Raw genomic sequence first — 16,366 nt, 5'->3', positions numbered from 1 at the left:
CGATCCTTGGAGTAATCCACCAGTAACTACGTTCTCCAATCGAGGGCCATGCTCATCAACGAAAGGGCAATCAGTCTCCTGGACAACGAATCTTCCACCACATTGTTCTTCCCTCTGACATACTCGATGTCAAAGTCGTACGCTTGGAGCTTACTCAACCACTTCTGCTGCCTCTCTTGCAACTGCTTCTGCTCCAAGAGAAACTTAACGTTGTTATGGTCTGTCTTGACCCTGAACCAATTCCCCACCAAGTACTATCCGAACTTGGATAACACATGCATAATGGCTAGCATCTCCTTGTCATAAATGGAATACAACCTCTCATCGGGTAATAGCTTTCGACTCTCGAAAGCTATGGGGTGCACTCCCTGCATCAAAACTGTGCTAATACCCTCTCTGGATGCATCACACTCCAACACAAAGGGTTGGGTGAAATCTGGAAGTGTCAATACGAGACAATGCCTCATGATCTGTTTGAGGCAATCAAAAGCCTCCTGCGCTGTAGCTGTCCACTCAAAAGCCCCCTTCTTCGTCAGATCAGTGAGGGGTGCTGCCAACTGAGAGAAGCCCTTTACGAACTTCTTGTAGTAAGTGTAGATGCCCACAAATCCTCTCAACTCTGTCACATTCATGAGCTCTGGCCAATCCCGGATGTCCCTAATCTTCTCCCCATGGACTCTAACTTCATCCTCCCCAATGATGTGCCCTAGGTAGAGCATCTTTGTCAAGCTGAATTCACACTTCGACAACTTCGCATAGAACTGTTGCTCCTCCAGTATGTGCGACATTGTCTCTAAGTGTTGCAAGTGCTCCTCCCATGTGCGGATGTAGATCAAGATGTCATCAAAGAACGCCAACACAAACTTTTGAAACTCCCCATGAAACACATGGTTCATTCAAAATACTCGAAAGTGGTTGGTGCATTGGTTATGCCAAAGGGCATAACCAGGAACTTGAAGTGCCCATAGTGGCACCTGAAAGCGGTCTTAGGGACATCCTAGTCCCTCATCCTGATCTGGTGGTACCCTGAGCGTAGATCAATCTTGGTGAAGAATTTTGCCCCCCTCAGCTCGTCCATCAACTCATCTATGCGTGGGATAGGGTATCAATTCTTCATGGTCTTCTTGTTAAGGGCCCTATAGTCAATGCACATTTGTAGGGACCTATCCTTCTTCTTCACTAGAACAACTGATGAAACAAAAGGGCTAGAGCTGAGCCTGATGTGCCCAAGTGCCAGCAACCCATGAATAACCCTCTTTATCTCATCTTGATATGCCTTGGGATGTCGGTAAGGAGTAGTAATCACTACCTGTACCCCCAGCTCCAACGCAATGGTATGCTCAACTCCTCGGTCAGGTGGTTGACCTGACGGTATGTCTCCAAACACTACCAGATACTTGTCCAAAATGGCTTGTATATCTGGGTGCGGTGGCTTGGCTTGACCTGTTAATTTTTGCAACTAGGGTCAAATTCCACATTGGACAGCTCATATGACCGAGATGATGCTTGCATTAAATTTCTCTTTTTGAGAGGACCAAAATCGATCTAAACATCACCCTATTTGGGCAAGCGGAAGTTGATTTTTGAATTATTGTTATTCATACATGTATTATGGAATGGGTCGGTCCTAAGCACATGTGGAATTGGTTAGGTCGGCGTCAACCCCAAGTGGACCCTTAGGAAAGGCTATAAATAGAAGCAACCTCAAGCTCATTTCATCACATTTATCAAGCCATCTTCTATTCTTCTCTTTTGTCTTAGTTCACATAGGTCTGACGAAGGGAGTTCGTGGAAGGGTCTGAAATCACAGAAGCAAAGCTCGCTCTGATCTAGGGCTTTTTTATTCCTAGACGCTGGCACAGAACTAGGCATTTTAGTCCCTAGACACTGGCACACAGTGGTCAAGACAATGTCCAGAGACCCCTAAACACTGGCACAAAATCTTATGAGAGCGTCCAGAGTTTCGAACACAGACCTGAAGGTGTCGATCCTCGGACGCTCGCACAGAGTGGTCTTGAGAGTGTCCAAGTTGTCCTGAACACTTGCATAGCAACTAGAAGAGATCATTTAAGGGTTTTAGAGCATATCTTGTGAGTTTGACCCCAAACGCACGCACAGGGTCTTCCTGAGAGCATCCGAGTAGTTACAGATGCCCTCACAAAGTGGCAGAGAGAGCGTCCATGGAGTTTCAGATGCACGCAGTCAATTTTGCTGAGAGCGTCCAGGGTTTTGAATTTGGGTTTGACAGTTGCCTTCAGTTGGCTTCAGTGATTTGTTAGATCTGGGTATCTCTCTGCTATGATATAGATTTGTATATTTGTAGATCTGATTTGTAAATCTCCACTGCAATCATATGTATTGGGATCATTGTACTCTCTGTTGAAATTTTTTTATGACGATCTATTAAAGAAGAAGATTTGAAAGGGTTTCACCCTTACAGGGGTTTTCCCTGGTCTTGGACCAATCTGCTGTCTCTTATGGTTGTGTTGTTGTCTTCTTTGTCATTGCATACATTGTTCTATCTTCAGTTACAGTTTATGACTGGTTACATTGTTATTAATTGGATGCATTGTTAATGAAGAAGTAAATTGGGCTAAAGTAATTGATACATCATAGAGCAATCTGAAAAATTAACATGACTTGCCCTCCAGCCTCTGAAATCCTCAACTCCACAGGCCACTCAATGTCCCCATGTCTCAGATCCGCCTCCATCTCATGGGCCGAAATAGTTTGAGGAGGGTGTGACTGCATACCCCATAGCAAAACTGGTTTTCCATCTGGCCCTATGAAATCCATCTTCAACCTCTTCAAATTAGTAGTGACTCTGCCAAGAGAATAGAGGCATTGGATGCCCAGCACCACATTGGTGTCCGACACATCTACCACGAAGAAGTGATTTGTCATTGAGTAGTTCCCCATGGTCACTGTCAGAGCTGGAACATAATGTGTGCACTACATGGTTCTATCACTTGGCACTAGAACCGAAAAACCCTCAAACTCCTCAGTTGTGATACCCCTCCTCTGGACCATTTGTGCATCAATGAAGTTGTGGGTAGCCCCATTGTCTACAAAAACTGAAACACGGTGCCCTTGCACGATGCCCCTAATCCTCATAGTCAAAAAATTGGGTACCCCACATAGAGATGCAAGGACCCCTCCTGATGGAGAAAAAGTAGCTCCCCCTTGTGGGGGTGGTGGTGGTGGTGGTGGCCCCTTATCTGTCTACCATGAGCTGTCATCCCCACCCATCTCCAAGTATGCATCATCCTCCCCATCATTGTCAGAGAAAACCTCAATGTAGTGGGCCTTGCTCGCTACACATCTATGACCTGGAGCCCATGGTTCCTGACAGGTAAAACACAACTTCCTCCTCTGGAGGTCTCTTCGGGTCTCCTCATCCATCTGTCCACGCCCCTGGTTGGCTCTCGGTGGTGGGGCTCTGGTGTCACCTCCCTTCTGTGGGTAGGGAGTGCGTGAGGGAAAATGTGCCCTGGTCTTGGGGATGGGCCCCTGCAAGTCCCTAGTGCAAGTCACTGCCTCCTATAAAGTCAAGGGCCTACGTGACTTCACCAGTCCACGCAGTGGCTCTAACAACCCCTCTATGAAAGTGTACACCCTCCTAGCCTCTGAGAGGTCTAGCACCATAACTGAAACTCTCAAAAATTTTGATATGTAGTGCTTCGGCTAGCCTATTTGTCTAAGTTGATTCAACTCTCTAAAGTGAGCCTCAAGATCCCTTTTATCAAAACGCTCCACCACTCTTCGGGTGAAGTCCTCATATGAATTCACACTGGCATGTACCAATGTGGATAGCCCATGAAACGACCACTCATGTGCTAGGGTATCCATTTTGATGGCCTCCATCTCTGTCATCCAATTTAGCTGGAAATAAGTATCTAGCTTCTCCACACAAGCTCGAGCTGTTCTCTTGGAAGAGTCATCATATGTGGGAACATACATCCTCCCAACAGTGTGCTATAGCTCTGAGTTCTATGAATTTTTCCCTCCATTGTACCTACCCTTCTCATTCTGTTTGTGCTGACAATAATCTCTGAATGACAGGGCCACTTTGAAATCCTCCCCCATGGCTTGCCATTACTTGAAGAAATCCCCCATGGGCATTGACTCATCTGGTCCTCCATGCTCACTAGGTGTTGATGGTAAGAAAGCAGGCAACGTGGTTCTAGATGGCCCACTATAAGTTGGTGGGTGAGTGGCCGATGAAGGATGGTTGTACTGCTATGAGGCTCCCGACGTCTCTCCAAGAAGGAACTCACAATGGAGGCCCTTGTCCTTGTTTCACTGCTTGATCTCCTCCAGCATCTCCTTCTGTCCCCTAGCCACTTCATTCAAAGCCTTCAAGAGGCTATCAAATGTTGCATCTTCCTTACTCCTTGGTCCCCCCATCTCTGCTACCACGACTGTCTTTCCACGTGCCTCCAAATCAGGAATAATTGATCCAAGTGGATATTGGTGGCCACCCGCCTATTCCACTTGGACCCCCACCATTATTTCTTTCAATTTTTCGGTTTCCTTATTTGTAGCACAATTTACTATTTTTGGCATTTCTTCGGGTCTTGAACTTCCGGAGCTGTTTTGAGGCCCTAAATGATGTTTTTTGGGAAAACCGGGACCAACATGGGTGATATACCAATGTTGGTCATTCGAAAGTTGTAGTCCTTGGATAGATCTTTTTAACGAGGTATTGTGCTCATCAACCGGAGATCGTATGCCAAAGTTACGGCCCCGGGAAGTTGATGTACCAATTTACCCAAACGAGTTACGAGACCCATAGTTTGGTGCTTCATCTCCTAGGGTTAGGTTTTTGGATGTTTAGGGTTTTCCATTGTTTCTCAATAATAAATAGGCCTTTGAGCCTCATTGTAACACAATTCAGAGGCATGTAGCCGCCACATCTCTTCTCAGAGATAAGCTACCATCGCCCGAGCTAATCTTATTTTCATTATGTTTGTAAGCACATTTCGGTATTTGATATTAATAAAATGTAGTGTTATTTCTACTGCATCTTTGTATTTATGGTTATATCTGTAATTTGTTGCGTTCCTGTTTAAATCTGGATCAGTGGCATCAGAGTATGCCAAAGTTGCGACCCGAGAAGTTGATGTACCAATTTACCCAAACGGGGCCCATAGTTTGGCACTTCATCTCCTAGGGTTAGGTTTTTGGATGTTTAGGGTTTTCCATTGTTTCTCAATAATAAACAGGCCTTTGAGCCTCATTGTAACACAGTTCAGAGGCATGTAGCCGCCACATCTCTTCCCAAAGATAAGCTACCATCGCCCGAGCTAATCTTATTTCCATTATGTTTGTAAGAATATTCTAGTATTTGATATTAATGCAATGAAGTGTTATTTCTATTGCATCTTTGTATTTATGGTTATATCTATAATTTGTTGCATTCTTGTTTAAATCCAGATCAGTGGTATCAGAGCAGTTTGCTCTTTCTCCGTTTTTCTTTGCATGTCCCCAACAAGGTCGGGATATAAGGAGTTAGGGCTCGATCTAGTTGAACCTTTGCAAGATCAGCCTCGCAAACCCCGAAGGCCGCCCATGGGGGAAGAAAAGAAAGACGAGGGGGTAGGAGATCATATCAAAATGTTGCTCGAGGAGGCCCTTGAGAAACAAAGGAACACGATGATGCACATCCACATCCAATAGCCACTCTCGAGGCTCCACTCCTTTTAAGGTACAAGTAAACTTTGACATTCCCATATTTGAGAGCTAAATAGATGCAGACGCTATAGATAAATGGTTAAATCCGCTAGAAGAATATTTTTTCTGTACATAATTTTTCCAGCCAAGAAAAGATTACTTTTTCTCTTCTCAAAGTCGGCCCCCATGTTAAACACTAGTGGGAAACCTACTGTGGGCAGAAGGATGAAAGTACAACCTCACTGTTTTCAGCTGCACCCACTTGGAATTCATTCCGGGTTGCCATCAAGGAGCAGTACTACCCTGTCGGGAGCTATGAGGATAAATACATAAAGTGGAAAATGTTGCGGCAGGGAAGGGACCAAGATGTGTCGGAGTTTACCAATGTTTTTCATACCCTTCGCACGAAGTTGGGTATCAAGGATTCTGAGAAACATTTGGTACTCAAGCACTGCCGCTGCCTACACAGGTACATCCAAGATGAGATGGAGTTCCTGGACAACTCCTCGCTCGGAAGGATGTACTGCTACACCGTCAAGATCGAGCAAATGTTTAAATAGAAGAAGCGAGACTTTGGATCTGCAAATCCAAAGCAAGGGAAATGTGCCCCCTAACAACAAAACAAAGGACAAAGCCAAGGCGAGGCGGCTGAAGACAACCCGCCAAAGCCGTAAGCAAAGAACAACACCGAGAAACTGAAGAAGGACACGGGAAAGTGGTGTGAGTTCCATAAGAGCTTCACTCACAACACAAGTGAGTGTCGGGCTAAGCAGTCACTGGTGGCCAAGCTGAAGGCTTCAGAATCAGATGCATGTTCTGACTCTGAGTCAGAACCCAACAAGGGGAATGACAAAGGGAAACAGATTATCGATGCGGAGCCCAACGCCACTATTCCACCACAAAGATCCATAAGGAGGAACTCGAAGATCCAGAGGAGGAGAAGCGCCTCTTCCACTCCCAGATGTGGGTAAAGGGTTCCCTGCTACAGTTCATTGTCGACAACGGGAACCAAAAGAACCTCATTTTGGCAAAGGTCGTGAAGCGGTTGGGCTTACCGACCACCGCACACCCACAACCATACACCATCGGGTGGCTTCACCAAGGACATGATCTTCGTGTGAGCCAACAGTGTCGCCTTCCATACAGCATTAAGCCCTTCACGGATGAGGTATTATGTGACGTTTCTCCCCTTGATGTTTGTTATGTATTATTACGCCAACCATACTCGTGGAAGTGACATGTTGTGTATGATTCAAGGCCTTGCGCTGTTATTGTTATTTTGGGAAATAAGTTGTACATGATACCGGAGGTAGCACCACCTACCGCCATCTCTTTGGTTACTGCAAAACAATGCAGTAAGCTCATTTCCAAAACTGGGAAATTTGTTTTCCTGATGATATGCCCTCAGGAAAAGAAGAAGACGGTGGCCACGACCTCCAAACAGGGCCCCTCCGCACGACAACAATAGATGGACAAGGTCGTGGAGGAGTACGAGGACATCTTCACCTCCCCTGCAGGGGTGCCTTTGCACTATCAGGTCAAGCACTCCATTGATTTGACCCCAGGTGCGTTGTTTCCCAAAGGACCAATCTATCGGTGCTCCACTCTGGAGAACGATGAAATCACGAGACAGATTCAGGAGCTGCTACAGAAAGGTCACATCCGACTGAGTTCATCGCCCTTTGGGAGCTCGATCGTGTTGGTACAAAAGAAGGATGGGACTTGGAGACTCTGTAATGACTATCGGGTGCTGAACAAGATCATTGTCCGGAATAGGTACCTGATCCCACGAATTGATGACCTTTTTGACCAACTCAAGGGGGAAAAATATTTTAACAAGATAGACTTGAAGTCCGGATATCACCAGGTACCAATCGAACCCTCCGATGTGTGGAAGACTTCCTTCAAAGCCAAGGAGGGCCTTTTCAAATGGTTGGTTATGCCTTTCGAGTTGACGAATGCTCCTGCAACCTTCATGAGGCCGATGCATGATATCTTGTGGCCATTCACCAACTCATTTGTAGTGGTTTACTTGGATGACATCCTGATCTTTAGCTAGAGTTAGGAAGAGCACCTCCACCACATCTGACAGGTTCTCCAAACACTACAGCAACACAAGCTACGTGCCAATTTGGAGAAATGCACTTTTGGCATGACCAGGTTCAGTATCTGGGATACATTATTGATGAACAGGGGGTGCACGTGGATCCAGCGAAGATCCAAGTCATTCGGGATTAGCTAGCCCCAACCACTCTGACAGAGCTCCACAACTTTTTGGGTCTTGCCAATTTCTACCACAGGTTCGTGTTGGGATTCTCTCATATCACTTGGCCCTTGAGTCAAGTCACCAAGGGAGGAGCGAAAGAAAAATTCTTTTGGTCTAAATCTCAACAAAAGGCATTCGCAGAGTTGAAACATCGCCTCTGCTATGCACCAGTGCTCACATTACCAAACTTGCAACAACCATTTGAGATTGAGACAAATGCCTCTGACTATGCTATTGGGGCAGTCCTTACTCAACAGGAGCATCCAGTGGCATATCACAGTGAGACACTTTCAAACACAGTCCGGAAGTATCCCACTTATGACAAAGAGATGTATTCCATTGTGCAGGTGTGCCAACAATGGAAGCATTACATTTTGGGGAAGGAAACGGTCATCCACACAGACCACCGACCCCTATAGTTCATACATATGCAAGGGAAGTTGCAAAATGATTGCCATCAGAAGTGGTCCACATACTTGCAACAGTTCCATTTTAAATATCAAGTATAAGAAGGGTAGCACCAATAATGTTGTAGACTACCTCAGCCGACCACTAATCATGGTGTTAACCACCGTGCTCAACTCTTGTGGGCACGAGACTTCTGATTGGCCACTTCTCTACAAAAGCGACCCAGAATTCGGCCACATATACCAAACACTCTTGGAGGGTCAGCAAGTTCTAGATTTTCACCTCCTGGATGCTCTGTTATGCCACCTGGGACACCTTTGTGTTCCTTCAAGCAAGCGTGCCAAGATGATTTGGGAAGCGCGCTACAGTCGGGCCGCTGGGCATTTTGGGGTCAAGAAAACAGTGGAAGTACTGCAAAAGTATTCCTATTGGCTGAATTTTCGACAGGATGTCAGGAAGTACATCAAATCCTGCACTGCCTGCGCCATTGCCAAACCAGCCATCAAGAAGCAAGGCCTCTATACTCCACTGCCTACCCCTAGTCGACCTTAGGAATCCATCTCCATGGATTACATGTCGGGCCTTCCTTCTACTATGCATGCATGAGCCATTTGTGAAGGATACATTCTCATCATACCTTGGGCTACCTTGCCACCCAATATTGTAGCATAACATTGAAACAACACATCATATATACCTTGTAGTATTCAAATACCTATGCACCTTCTTGTTTGACATAGACAGCTGTAGTATTTTGTCAGTTTCCTTGTGATGGGCAACTGTAGCACTTCTCTTCCTGCACTATCCATTTTCTCCGGCATCTCAGATGATCCTCAACAAGGATCAACTTATCACATCTCATCAGGAGGTTAGAAGTATCCAAATACTCAAATACACATGCAAGAAGTGTAATCAATGATCAAATCGATAAATTTAAACGAAAGTAAAGACATAAAGAAGTAACATAAATAAAAAAGTACTTATCTTCAATGAGAGGTGATCATCTGTCTCTTGAACCAACCTTCAAGAGTCATGACTATCCATTTTCCATATAACACTTGTTGCCTTTAATAAATTTCAACCAACTTCATCGGTGACCAAGGTCTAATTGAGACTATCCCATCTAGGGCTACATCAAACCTGTCACAAGTGCTCGAACATCTTCTTATTGATCATACTAGGGTTTCTAGAGTGCATATCTCCAATCTTTGTCATAATCCAAGGTTTCTTCCAAACCCTAACCTCATAATATCCATCAACCCTAACAATCAAATTTCCTAGGGTTTCTTTCAAACCCTAGTATTCTTTTAGGTCTCCTCCATCTTCTCTTGCTTGGATCAAAGGTGTCCTCATAGGGGTGATCTTCAATGACTTTTCTTCAATCTAGCTCCAATACCATGTTAATTTTTCTTAGGGATATATTTTTTTTGCTTTGATAATTGCATTTTATTATTTCCATGTCAGATTCACCCCATAACATCACAATATTATTCATATTTACATCAATATTCAACGACATATGAAAATATTTAAAAAGAAAAACATCATCATCAATGTAGCAGAACAGGAAAAATAGAAGAAAATCATTCACACATAGAGACACCAGGATTGGTCAGAGACCAAGGCAAAACCCACTATGAGGAAAACCCTTTCAAATTCTTCTTCTTATTAGATTGTCATTTAATGAATCAACAAAAAATAATACAATGATCCATATCTTCATCCATACAACTATCCATCAAAATCAACTAAACAATATCCATAAGATGAACCCAACCATGCTAATAATCCAAAAACCCTGATTCAAGAACCTGTAGTAAACTGTCACTGACTGTAGTCAACTGTTGAACTCTGCGGTCAATGGGCGAAAACTTCGGTCAACCAAAAAATTCAACCTTTAGGTTCCAGTCGCAGGGAAGATGTGTCATGCATGTGGCTGAAACATAGTTGCGGGGGAGCGCCCCCCCCCGAACCCGCTCCCGAATCGCTCTCCAGGCGGGAGCGCGCTCCCGAAAAAAATTTGCGCTCCCTGCCATTTTCGGGAGCGTTGCAGGGAGCGATCGCTCCGTCGCTCCCGGAGCAATTTTTAACGCCCGAGAGCGATCGGGGAGCGATCGCTCCCGATCGCTCTCGGCATTAAAATCGCTCCGAGAGCGTTTCGACGGGCGCCGGGAGTGATCCGGCGAAAAAAAAAAAAAAAAAAAAAAAAAAAAAACAACCGCGGACGCCAAAAAAAATCGAATTTTTTTTTTTTTTTTTTGTTTTAAAAGCCCAATGGGCCTAAAAAAATTTCATTATCACTTCATTGAGCAAGAGCTTGGAGCAAGAGCAAGAGCAAAGGAGCGAGGAGCAAGGAGCAAGTGTCGAGGAGCGAGGAGCAAGGAGCAAGTGTCGAGGAGCGAGGAGCAAGCCTGCAGAGGTAAGTAACTTAGTAATTTAGTTAGTTTAGTTAGTTTAATTTAGTTAGGTAGTAATTTAGTTAATTTAATTTAGTTTATTGAGTTTAAAAATCATGAATTTAAATTAAATTAATAAATTAAATTAATTAATCCCAATACATTAAATTAATTTGCAGATTCAAGAATCAAAACCCTACAAACATCAAACACCATGGACCTGGCTATATTTCTTGGCATTTTCCTCTTCCTAGTCCCTTTTATGGTTATTATGGTTTTGGAGAGTAGGAAACGGAGGGGCCAAACTGAAGAGGGGGATGAAGAAGCTGGAGAAAGTCAAATTGGTCAAAAGCCCGGTGAGGAGGAGCTGGAGGAGGGTGAACATGACCCTCAAAAAACTAAACAAGACCAAACTCCATTGTGGAAATATGTTAACAGGGCTGAAACAGGGAGAGGGGGTGGAACCACTAAATTTCATTGCCCCCATTGCAACACTGATTACGCAGGTTCATACACCCGTGCTAGAAGACACCTGTGTGGGAAAAGGCCATGGGATGGAGACAAACAAATAGGAATCAAAACTTGTACAGCAGTGTCAACAGCGGATAGAGCCAAATACATAAGGGAAGAGGAGGAAGCCCAATACAGATCAAAAAAATCAAGGGGTTTCTTTGAACCAAGCTCACAATCACAAAGAACTCCTTCAGCATCCTCCCAAGGCAGTGGATATGGAGGCACAGGGTCATCATCTTTAAGGCGTAGAACCATATCAGATTTCCTTGATGACGGGTGTAGGAATGATGTGGATTCAAAGGTTTACAGGTTTCTCTATGCATGTGGGATACCATTCAATGTTCTTCGCTCACCTTATTGGCACGAAATGGTTTTTGCCATAAATGATGCCCCTAAAGGATACAACAGCCCTGGGTATGACAAGGCAAGAACCGCTGGCCTTGATCATAAAAAAGAAAAAATATCACATTCTTTGAATAGAATGACAAGTTCTTGGACTGACCATGGGGTGTCCATTGTATCTGATGGATGGACAAATGTAAAAGGCAAGCCATTGATAAGTGTTCTTGCTGTGTCTGTTAGTGGTCCCATCTTTCTAACTGCACATGATTACTCAGACAAGTTCAAGACCGCCATCAACATTGCAGAAGCATTACTTGAAACAATTGAGCGTATTGGCCCATACAATGTCATCCAAGTCATCACTGATAATGCTCCTAATTGTAAGGCAGTGGGAGCAATTATTGAGGATAAATACCCCAACATATTTTGTTCTGGATGTTTGGTTCACACATTGAACCTTCTGTTGCATGATATTGTCAAGAACAAAAATGAACAATACCAATGGATTGGTGATTTGTACAAGAAAGGCAAACAAATGATAAAATTGATTACAAATCATAGCAATACCCATGGCCTTTTCCGCAGTCACTCGAGATTGGAGTCGTTGAAGATTGCGAAGACCAGATTTGGTAGCTATTACCTCACCTTCAGGCGCCTTTTGAAGGTAAGAGAGGCATTAGCTAGCATGGTATCAAGTCCACATTGGCAGGTATTAAAGGAAAGGGCTACAAATGCAGCTGACATGGGAGGTTTTGAAATGGTGGAGGAGGCCGCTCTTGATGGGCAGTTTTGGACAAGTGTGAGGCAGGTATTGGATTTCACCAAGCCAATTTATCACATGATTCGGTTTGCAGATACAGACAAACCAGTGATTGGCGAGGTGTATGAGCAAATGGATACCATGTTGGGGGAAATAAAAGATATTGTTCATAATAGAGATCCCAACTTGTACAAACTGATTCATGATTGTGTGTGTGAACGGTGGAATAGGCTTAATCTTCCACTACATTGCTTGGCGTATATCCTTACGCCAAAATACTACTCTACATCTTGGTTGGGCCAACCTGCAGCAGGGGGTGGGGTTAGGACCAAACCCCATTTAGATCCAGAGGTAACTAAAGGATATTTGGAAGCATTAGAAAAGTTGGTACCTGACAGGGAGGAATGTGCAGCTGTGCACCTTGAAATAGGCAAATACTTCAGTGGCACTGGTTTGTATGGTAACTTCCATGCAATGGACGACAGAGATAGATTTGATACTCTCACATGGTGGGAAACATATGGCGGCCACGGACTTTTTCCAAAATTGGCAAAAAAAGTTCTTTCACAGGTTGTAAATACTTCTTCTGCAGAGAGTTGTTGGAGCACCTACAGCTACATACATAATGTGAAAAGAAACAGACTCAATGAAAACCGAGCAGAAAGCTTGGTTTATGTGCACTACAACTTGAGGTTGTTGAGTCATTACTGTGATCGGGCTTATGAGGATCCCACATATAAAATTTCGGATAATCACCCAGAGGATGACAATTTGGAGGATGGCATTGTACATATTGAAGAACTGGAAGAGGAACTTGTAAGGGATGAAGATGAAGCGGCCATGCCACCTCGACCTCCACCTCCACCATCCAGTAGCAGTGCTCGAGGTCCGAGTCTTTTTCCTTTGCTGTCGCCATCTCCATCTACACCCTCACGTGGAGGTTCTAGTTCTGGTCATCGGTCTGTGCAGGAGACTCCTAGAAGACCACCACAACCTGCTTATACTCCTGGAGACTATCGTGGCAAGGGCCACATGTAGATTTACAGTTTACTTGTCTTTTTTAGTTTCTATTTGACTTTAGTTTTCATAATTGTTGAGTTTTGAGTCCTTGACTCTTGACTCTTGACTCTTTCATATCATAATGATATTTTTTGTAAACAATATATCACTGTGACAATGAAAATTTGAAGTTTGAAGTTGGGCCTTGGCAATTATAACTCATTGGTAATGATTGTGAATTATGAATATGATGCTTCGTGAAAGACTAAAGTTGTTTCATTTCATTTCATTTCATTATTCATGTTTCATTTTATAAATTTATAACATTTCATATCATGTTAACAGTTAGAAGTTAGGACTTAGAAATATCTTAGATATTACTTCTTGTAATGGTTAAACTCAGCTTACAAGTACAACTTTGGTGATCAATGATGATAAATGTTATTGAATTTTCAATTTTGAAAGCTTGAAGTTGAAACTTTAAGATTGAATTTGATGAATCATGATTCATGAGACTCAATATGTTGCAGTTGTAATATGTATTTTACTAACTTGTGGACATGGTTGATGACGATTATAATTTCTAGATGATTGATGTGATATGGTTCAATGATCAATCTATGTTTTTTTATGTTTTTTATGTCTAATTCATCATTCTACATGTTTTTGTTGACATATATGTATCAAAAATTTAAAAATATAAAATATATATATATTTTTAAAAAATCGCTCCCAGATTCGCTCCCAAACTGGGAGCTTCTGAAAATGGTCGCTCCCGCTCCCATTTTCGCTCCTGCTCCCCGCTCCCGTTTTCGCTCCCGCTCCCCGCTCCCAAGCATCATTGGGCTGAAAGGATCCAGTTGAAATTTCTCCATGACATTCCTGTAGTTGCGACCCAAAACTCTAAAAACAAAGATGGAGCTTCGGACCTTGCAATTTCAGACCTGTGTTAACCAATCTCCGCGAACTTGTGTCAAACCTATGCAAGCCAAACCAAAGAAGAGAATAGAAAAATGTCTCATGATCATGTCCAAATGAGGTTGAGGTCACTTATATTTATAGCCTTCCAAGGGTGTCCAATTTGTTTTAGGGCTGACCTGATCAAATGTGCACATGTGGACTTTAATTCAAAAATACACTTTCCCTTCTCCAAATTGAGTGCTTCAATAGTCAAAATTAGTCTTCTTGAAAGGAGGAAACTCGTCCCATGGTTGGAATTTGTCATTGAGCTTCCAAATTAACACTTAGATCTTTCGACAAAAAATCAAACAATTTGCGACACTTTTACAAGTAGGTAGGTGAGATTTAGATTCGTTTATCCCATTGTGTCAATGAAACTTATGGTGGATGTTGCATAGACAATCTGAAATTCCATTTTGTTTACTCAACAAAGAAATCAAGGCATGAAAATAATTTCCTATTAAATTTAGGGGATCTCATATCATCTTTCCCAAGTAGTATAATCAAATACTTCCCCTCTATAAATGTTCTCGAAGCAAATAACATTTATAAATACAAATATATGCTCAAATATGGTAATGTAAAATTTCACCTGGAAGGAATGATGCATCTTGACGCCTTTGTGACCATGCAAAGCTGCAAAACACATGTACACAAAATTTGTCAACATATAATTGAAAATATATATCAATTTTAATTTATTAATAATGTATCTTTCCAACCAAAGTATGATATTTCAATCGAATTAACATGAAATAATTAGGTTTTGAAAGTATGTATGTATGTATATATATATATATATATATATATATAGATATATATATTCTCTTAAAAGATGCAAGCTATTTTATTAGATCAAGAGGTGCCTAGCGTGGGAGAGATGTCATATAAAGTTACATTTAAAAATAATAATAAAATATTTACATTAACAAATTAAAAAAATAATGATAACAAAAAAAATCTTTAAAAGTATGCCATAAATATAATAAAATAACAAAATAATATTTACATTAACAAATTAACAAAATAGTAATAACAAAAAAATTCTTCTAAAGTCTACCATAATAAAATACCTCAATTTCCATCTTAATTTTACATCAACTCTATATAGGGAGATAAAGTAATTGAAAGTAAATAATAACAATAACAATAATAATAATATCAAGTCCCACTAGCGCAACTGGTTGAGGATGGGCCTTGTTAGCAAGGCGATCCAAGATCAAACCTCATGGAGGTTGTTGCGCTTGTGCTAGGGGCAGGAGACATGCTAAAATCCAGTCAGCGTAGGGTTGCTGTGGCCTAGACCGGGTGTGATCCCCGTGTGATTTTGACGGCTTAGATGCCCTTGGGTCGTAGTTTCTCAAGCCACAGGTCAAGCTTGGAGGAACACAGACAACTTCTTGATGATGATAATAATAACAATAATAATTGCATTAACAAATTAAAAGTAGTAACAAAAAAATCTTTGAAAGTAAGCAATTAATAAAATATTTTTATTTACATCTTAATTTTACATTAGCTCTATATATAGGACGATAAAGTAATCAAAAGTAAAGTAAAAACAATTGCAAATTTCATCCATAATTACTTTTTACATTTTATCATGGAGTTCACACATAGTATCTAAAATAATATTGATATATATAGCTATATAATTATATTGATAACAAATTTTTTTTAGTGCCAACCATAAATAAATATTTGAATATCCATATTAAGTCATATAATTTTATATCAACTTTATATATAGAGATATAAAGGAATTGAAATTATTTTTTATATGTGTAATTTATTCAATTTTTAATATGGTGTTGATATGTGGTGTTCAAATAAATTAATTAAAAGAACCAATTTGAATTATGAATTATGAATTATGAGAGAGAGCGTGCTACAAGTTAAATCAATATCAAGTTGGGCTACCATCCTAAAGGTGTTGTACTCAAATTCAATTGATAGCAAAGCCTTCTTACTATAGAATAACTTGTTGGGGGTAAATCTAGTGGTGATCTTCTAGGCATTGTTATAGGCCCAAGTGGCCTATACAAGTCT

At 41.8% G+C, this 16,366-nt stretch overlaps 1 protein-coding gene across 1 annotated transcript in view; it reads right to left on the bottom strand.

The window, feature by feature from the left end:
- The window catches only part of LOC149167286 (protein ZINC INDUCED FACILITATOR-LIKE 1-like), a 588,984-nt gene that overhangs the window by 19,334 nt on the left and 553,284 nt on the right, over positions 1-16,366 (bottom strand). The window contains exon 16 of the mRNA XM_089431495.1: positions 14,910-14,953. Coding sequence (XP_089287621.1) covers positions 14,910-14,953 — 44 coding nt within the window. The remainder of the gene's footprint in view (positions 1-14,909; positions 14,954-16,366) is intronic.

The sequence above is a fragment of the Pinus tabuliformis genome, chromosome 5_1 (genome assembly GCF_031772625.1).
Source record: "Pinus tabuliformis cultivar Carrire ecotype Pingquan chromosome 5_1, CPIR1, whole genome shotgun sequence".
Lineage (NCBI taxonomy): Eukaryota > Viridiplantae > Streptophyta > Pinopsida > Pinales > Pinaceae > Pinus > Pinus tabuliformis.
This window is presented reverse-complemented; position numbering and strand designations above follow the sequence as displayed.